Raw genomic sequence first — 7,258 nt, 5'->3', positions numbered from 1 at the left:
AATGTTTATTTAATGATTGCATTTAAATCTGACCTTTGGCCTGTTTACATATATTCTATATAATAGCATTGCTAATAAAAAGTTTTTTTCATCAAAACAGATTCATTCAGCGAAACAGAAGAGCAACTATTATTATTTTGCCTTAATTCTTATAAATATACTAAAATGGAGTCATATACTTCTGCAAAATATGACGATTTCAAGCAACGTTTTATTAAACAAATCAAAGACCAAGTTTTGGCTGATAGGTATACTCTTCAAGAGTTGAAGAGGTGTTTTAACGGTCTGGAAGTTGGTCTGCTGACAAGAGACCAGGTTTCGAGGGACTTGTGGGCTATGCCGACAACTTCCGTTCGTGACCTCTGTGTTGCGAGTAATATAGAATGTGGAGAAAGAGACCTGGAGTTCATGAGAAAGATCAATGAGATACATCGAGAGGTTCAGCGCTCCATGGAGTTGAAGTTAAAGTTTCTTGATTCTTGTTATTAGAGTTAGACGTGTCTGATTAGTTTTCTTTTTTGTATGTAATTGCTACTTTCTTAATACTTCATATTTTAATCGTATTAATTTGTCAGCAGTTTTTACATTCCACTGCTTCATTCCAAGCAAGGATTTGCTCTTTAGAAGCACTTGAGTTAGGACAGTAGATTAAGTAGCAGCACCTTGTCTTCAGCAGTTGTTGTACACAAGCAGTACTTAATGGACAGTAGTTGTATACAAACAATGGATGAGGGCCATCAGATGTTATAACCACTTTCAAGGGGATAGTCTAATGCAAACAGCTGCTTATGATGAATCCACTGATGTGAACCAGTTTTGGCTCTTACTATCTGTTCCTCTGATAGGGTTCAATCCCAACAAAAGAGGCGTGTACAAAAGAGGCGCATCAAATTCAGATTATAATATATCATTTAAATTGTGGTCTTTAGTTCTATATCTTTATAAAATAATGTTAAATACAGTATGTATTAGTATTATAATAACCATAATGATAAAAGTTTTTGTCTATGTAAACTATCATGTGAACAAATATTTGATGAATTGACATTCGCACAAACTTTCATTAAAAGCAGTCTTATTTTGCCCAAACAAAACTTGTTCTTAGTTAAGTGTAACAAACGGATTTTCTTTAGTGGATAAGATCAAAATACATCTAACATTCTATAAAAAACAACATTAACAACACTATCTCGATGGTTAATAAAAATATTATGATATTGAAAAATAAGATGGTGGTACCTCTTCTTCTAATTTGAAAACTTTAATATTGAAATGCTGATGAAATTATTCTTTTGCATAATTAATATAAAACTGCTATATTAGCCATAACATAAGAGCAAATACACCCCAAATAGAACAAAAGCAACAAACAAACTACACAGAAGCCTATACAAAATCCAAGTTTTACAAAATTGTTCCAGCTATCTAAGATGAGATCCGCAATTTTTCTCCTTTAAACCATCCACCGGTATGATTTCATTTTGCCTTTATACTTTCCAGGAGATGTGTTGATGTATCCATATACTTTAGTTCAAAAACCCTCTCGTCTCAGTTCTTCCAATAAAGCTCTAAAAACATTTCATAAATTCAGCCAATTTCACTACATACAAATAGAAAAAAACGTAAATGGAAAGAACTACGTTGATATGAAACCACCAAATCACAAAACCACTTTATTACCCTTCGCTTCCACACTTTCAACACATCCAAACACTTTTAACACACATCCAAACAGTGGTTTCAACCTTCCGTATATTGAAAGGTTTATGTGTAAATGTGAGATATGCAGGTCACCTACGCGACCTGTGCACCTATGCTTTTGAGACCAAAACGTCTCAGAGTGCATCGCGCTTTTTTATACCAAGATCTAATCTAGTTAAAACCTTCCGTATTTTTTTTATGTAGTAACATATTTTGAACCAAGATTTTGTTAATCTTAGGGGAGAGGCTGCAATGTGTCCATCATGCGTTCCACTTGCAGCCGAAAATGAATATTGGACGGATGAGACAATCTGTATGTCCTTATTCAACTTCAAAAGCGGGGAACCTCTACCCTTAAATGTAACTTCAGACGTAAATCCATACCAACATAAACCCTCAGATCTACCTGGTTAGCATCACTACTTTCCCTATTCTTATTAAATATACGTAATCGACATCGGTGCGACTTTCTTTATCTTGTTTCAAATGTAACTTGCAGCTGGTTTATGGTACTTGTGCTCTGGGGTAAAAACGGATGCAGAGTGTGGATTCTGGCAGGAAACCGAGGCGGCTTGTGAGATATTTTCTAATTCTGCCATCCTTGTTTTGAGAACTACCCTTCAATTTCACGAGGGGCGGGCCCCACATGGACGAAAGACTGAGTGGGTGATGCAAGAATATAGAATAACCAACAAGTATGACAATGATCCGATGGTATACATGATATCTGTTTTTCTTACTGCATTGTTTTAGATGTCAAAAGTTGTAACTGATTAGGTTGGATAATATGCAGGATCTTAGAGCATTATGCAGAGTGTTTTTGGCTGATGAAAATAGACCACCCTCTGGGCACTGCACTGCTGATATTAACGTCAAAATCTCTGTAAACTTCAAGCCAAAAGCAGTTTCCGCCAGTGACCCGAAATCTCCGGGTCATTTTCTTGAAAACTCATCCAAACGGGATTGTATTTTGACGGGAGACTATTTTGAGTTGAACGATCTGGTCGATCGGGGATCACGTTCTTCCAGTTCATCCGATTCAAGTGGTTTGTTGAACGATCTGGTCGATCGGGGATCGCGTTCTTCCAGTTCATCCAATTCAAGTGGTTTGACGATGACTTCAGAAGGATACGTTGACCCAACGGCTCTCTTGCAAGAACTGCAGGATGATTTGATAGATCAAGAAATGAAAGATTCAAGTGGCAAGTTGAATCCTTCTGCACCTGTAAAGTCAAAAGAAGTGGTGTTACACACTGCTACTTCAGGTACTGTTTTTTCTCATCTTGTGGACTCCTTGAATGAAAACTAGAGGTGGCAAGACGGTAAATTGAGTAACGGGTCAAATGGGCTCGGTTGAACCGCGTCATCTTTAGTTAACGAGTTAGTTTTATGATTACAAAAATAATATCCTTACAACAATCAGTGGCGGACCTAGAAATTATTTGATGGAGGTGCTGATGAGTGGTTCAAGCGTATTTTCAGGGGGTGCGATCGGGTTTTTTACCTAAAAAATACACTAACATTCTTTTTGTCAAGGGGTGCGCCCGCCCACCCTGCGCTTCACCTAGTTCCGCCCCTGACAACAATATGCAAATTTTTTGAATAAAACTGTTCAGGATGTAAGACGGATTAATAAGACTTTGAGTGATTATTATTTGACTCAATTCTTATTTTTATTATATTTGAACGATCCCATATTTAGAAACCGCAAATCGACCCATTAACTAGTAATTAGGCTGAAATTCCTACCATTATAGAAATTGTTCTGTCAATAGGTCTATTGTGTGCTTATTGTGATTTTTATCAGTAGCGTCTCCACGAAACAACAAAGAGTGCAAACCTTCGTCTGAAGAGACCTCCAAAGCAGAAAAGAGGACCGCAAGCACTTCAAATGGCGTTAACATGACATCATCTTCAAGTATTTGTGAAAACACATCCAAAGAGGGAAACAATGAGCATGTTAGGAGGACCAAAAGGCGTAAAATTATGAAGTATTTATGCTTCTTGGCATTCTAAGTAGTCTCTTGCATAACAAGAAATGTTTCTTGAGATAGAAGAAACCATGAGGGTTGCTAAATGAGGTGAGTTTTCATTTGTCTTGTAAGATAACACGTGAATAGTGTAATGGTATGTGTAACACTTGTACAATGGTGATTTCATATTTACTCGTCTTGTTTAAAACATGTTTTGTACTCGATATTGTATAATATAATTGTGTTGTAAGATAACATGTGGATAGTGTCAATGGGTATGTATAACACTTGTTCAGTTGTGATTTCATATTTACTTGTCTTGTTTAAAACATGTTTTGTACTCGATGTTGTATAATAAAACATTTACATCTTTACTTTGATGTATCTTTTGATAATAAGTTGTGTTTATGTCGTCTAATGTTACTTTGATTACATTTGTCCAATCTAGTTTGTTCACTATTTTTTTTTATTCTTGTCAATTCCGTGTAAATGGTGAATAACAAGAAAGTTTTAATTGAGGGTCACAATATAAAACTTTTTCTTTACGAGAAAACAATTACCTTAGATACATTGTTAATAGAAAATTTAACAAAAACATGAATAGCAAACAAATGAAATGAAGGTCCAAGTACTTTTAGTCCAATATATATTATATTGTGCCTTGGGTTGAAACACCATAGTTAGGGTAGATCAAAATGGAGAAAATCAAAATTAACGTAGAACTGAATAAATATACATTTAAGTGACATCTTAATTACAAATCTAAGAAAAAAATTAATCATTGCTTCATTTTCTGAGGGCTCGAGTTATTTTCTATATCTAGCATGTCAGGTGGATACTATATCTAGTATTTCAGGGTGTGGACCGGAGAGAAACCCGTTTAAAAGTTGATCCAAGGATAGAGTCTCAGGAGACACCTTCAAACAGTCAAGTAAATGTGTTTTCGTCATATAATATGTATTCATGTCTATAATGTGTATGTGAAAAGCTTGTGGATAAAGATCGTCATCATTAGGGGCTTTCAAGATGGGATTATGTTGGAAATTTGGTGAAAATAACATTTTTTACAAATATATATATATATATATATATATATATATATATATATATATATATATATATATATATATATATATATATATAGAGAGAGAGAGAGAGAGGCCGGTTATCATACAAATAACCTAATCGTACATTATGTATGCTTCATCCACAACCGTCGGATCATCTCTCTTAAACAGCGTGTTTTTCTATTAAATTTATCAAATTAGGATTAATAAAAAAGAAACCGCCAAGGTTAAAATCGTCAAATGCGAGATCAAAACCCCTGATAATCAGCAAACAAAACCTCAAAAATCATAACGTAAGTAGGGGTGTTCAAAAAACTCGTGACTCGCGGCTCGCTCGAAACTCGCTCGAAAAAAGATCGAAGAAAGCTCGACTCGAAATTGGCTCGGTTGTTAACGAGCCAGCTCGGCTCGGCTCGGTTTGTAAACGAGCCGAGCTCGAGCTTGGTCTGGCTCGGCTCGTAAGCTCGTGAGCTGGCTCGATAAGGTTTACATCCTTCATTTTTTATCCCACAACGCTTAGAAAACAAAAAGTAAGGGAGTATTTCCCCTATAAAAGAAGGTAAAGACAATGCACAAAGGGAATTAACTATTTATACTTGCATATTTAGCCATATGGTTAAACTAAATGGTAATAATGGCCCTTAGTCTATGAAAAAAATCATTTTAAGGACTTTTTAAGTAATAAATTTTGCGGTTTTTTGTTAGTTCGAGCTAGATAGAGCCGAGCCGAGCTAGCTCGAATTCTAATCGAGTCGAGCTCGAGCCTCAAATCTCAGCTCGATTTGAAATTCGAGCTCGAGCCGAGCCAGCTCGAATTGAGTTCGAGCTGAGCTCGAGCTGGGTCTAGCTCGGCTCGACTCGGCTCGTTTACAGCCCTAAACGTAAGATTCTAAATCAAAACCGAAATCGAAATTATAACAATTAATCAAAAATCGATCGATTCCTATTCACCAAATCCTTCTGTGAAATGAACTTCTGATGAATTTAGAAATTCAGAACTGAAACAAATCGATGGACTGACTATCGAAGAAGATGATGCAGGGTGTGATATCATGTGCGAATTCATGACAATGCAAAATGCGATTTCAATAAAAAGAAGAATTCATTGAAATTTCATATAGTTTGCGAATTCATGATAATGCACATGCGATTTCAGTAAAAAGTTAAGTATTATATGAGATTTCATATAGTTTGTGAATTCATGATAATGCACATGCGATTTCAAAAAAAAGTTAAGAACTCTTTGAATTTTCATATAGTGTGCGATTTCAAAAATTTTACACGTGCGATATCAGAAAAAATGATATTTATATGTTGGTTTCTTACAGTTTGCGAATTTCTTTCGAATCAAGTGCGATTTTGAATAAAAACACTGCAAAAAAACTTTAAAAAATACTTTGTAATCAAAATGCAAAAAAAAAAAAAAAACTACCAATCTTAAAAACTAAAAATAGTATTATTTTATATAAAAAAACTTAATTTATTAACGATGTGACTATAATTTGACATGTAATGATGAATTTTACAATAAATACTACTGAACTTTACCACCCTACCTATATAATAAATTTACTATATTAATATAAAAAGGAAAATTGGTATTTAATAAACCAACCTTTAACCAGTTGGTAAATAATAATCCAACGTACAGAATTGGTATATAATAATCCTACCTATCAACATGTTGGTACTCAATGAACTTCCCTTAAATTTTTTTAACTGAAGTTAGTTTTTAAGTTTTATTTATTACACAAACAGTCCCTGTAGTTGTAATTTACTAGTTTTAACTATTTTATAAACCTCAAATGGAGGAAAAGGAGGATTTTCGAGTGGTTTTTTTTGTTTCATAAAATAGTTAAAACTAGTAAATTACAACTAGAGGGACTGTTTGTGTAATAAATAAAACTTAAAAACTAACTTCAGTTAAAAAAAATTAACGGAAGTTCATTGAGTACCAACATGTTGATAGGTAGGATTATTATTTACCAATTTTGAAGGTTGGATTATTATTTACCAACTGGTTAAAGGTTGGTTTATTAAATACCAATTTTCCATATAAAAAACCTAGATATAACTACCTTCCATATTAAGATATATAATACGAAATAAAGACACACAACAAACATACCAACAAAAAATGGCATCTGAAGAATCAGAAAAAATCAAAAACATTGCTATCAAAGAGCTATTGTCAACTAGAACGTTGACAGAAATAAGCACTGATGTCACCTCTTCTCATCTGGTTCTTGATGTGCAGGGAAAATTCTTGAACAAATCAAGAAAAATCAAGATGTATGGGAACAGCTACTTCAAGAACCACCACCAAGCTTCAAAGACAGAGCTTTGGATCACATAAAAGGGTAATCTCAAGCTGATGACTTAGCCTTCTCTTTCCTGACAGATGCTCTGAACACTGTGAAGGAGAAGATGGAGTTCAGCTCTTCTGAACGAGACAAAATATTTGCTCCAAGTAACTAAAATCTATTTTTTAATCGTTTTGTGGTTGGGCCTGTGTTA

General features: G+C 34.4%; 2 protein-coding genes across 3 annotated transcripts; both read left to right on the top strand.

Annotated features, from left to right (window-relative positions):
• Window positions 1-1,923: 1,923 nt before the first annotated feature.
• Window positions 1,924-2,756, top strand: LOC118491479 (NAC domain containing protein 52-like). Its single transcript, XM_035989298.1, has 4 exons — window positions 1,924-2,110; window positions 2,201-2,415; window positions 2,495-2,666; window positions 2,731-2,756. Exons 1-4 carry the CDS (start codon window positions 1,954-1,956, stop codon window positions 2,754-2,756), a joined length of 570 nt encoding a protein of 189 aa, XP_035845191.1. The 5' UTR covers window positions 1,924-1,953.
• Window positions 2,757-2,804: 48 nt separating this feature from the next.
• Window positions 2,805-3,981, top strand: LOC118491367. Of its 2 annotated transcripts, none has more exons than XM_035989090.1 (2): window positions 2,805-2,966; window positions 3,512-3,981. In XM_035989090.1, exons 1-2 carry the CDS (start codon window positions 2,816-2,818, stop codon window positions 3,715-3,717), a joined length of 357 nt encoding a protein of 118 aa, XP_035844983.1. In that variant the 5' UTR covers window positions 2,805-2,815; the 3' UTR covers window positions 3,718-3,981. The 2 variants fall into 2 exon arrangements, with proteins under 2 accessions (XP_035844983.1, XP_035844982.1); XM_035989089.1 differs by having other exon boundaries at window positions 3,509-3,981.
• The last annotated feature ends 3,277 nt before the right edge of the window (window positions 3,982-7,258 follow it).

Source organism: Helianthus annuus, chromosome 4 (assembly GCF_002127325.2).
Source record: "Helianthus annuus cultivar XRQ/B chromosome 4, HanXRQr2.0-SUNRISE, whole genome shotgun sequence".
Classification (NCBI taxonomy): Eukaryota; Viridiplantae; Streptophyta; class Magnoliopsida; order Asterales; family Asteraceae; genus Helianthus; species Helianthus annuus.
Note: the sequence above shows the minus strand (reverse complement) of the source record. Positions and strands in the feature narration are given on the sequence as shown.

What these genes read in the sequence shown, in the direction of transcription:
- LOC118491479 (XM_035989298.1), top strand. Translation starts at nt 1,954, where the DNA reads ATGTGTCCATCATGCGTTCCACTTGCAGCCGAAAATGAATATTGGACG. An exon ending in TAAACCCTCAGATCTACCTG is followed by an intron (nt 2,111 to 2,200) that starts GTTAGCATCACT and finishes TGTAACTTGCAG; the next exon opens with CTGGTTTATGGTACTTGTGC. An exon ending in AGTATGACAATGATCCGATG is followed by an intron (nt 2,416 to 2,494) that starts GTATACATGATA and finishes GATAATATGCAG; the next exon opens with GATCTTAGAGCATTATGCAG.
- LOC118491367 (XM_035989089.1), top strand. Translation starts at nt 2,816, where the DNA reads ATGACTTCAGAAGGATACGTTGACCCAACGGCTCTCTTGCAAGAACTG. An exon ending in GTTACACACTGCTACTTCAG is followed by an intron (nt 2,967 to 3,508) that starts GTACTGTTTTTT and finishes GATTTTTATCAG; the next exon opens with TAGCGTCTCCACGAAACAAC.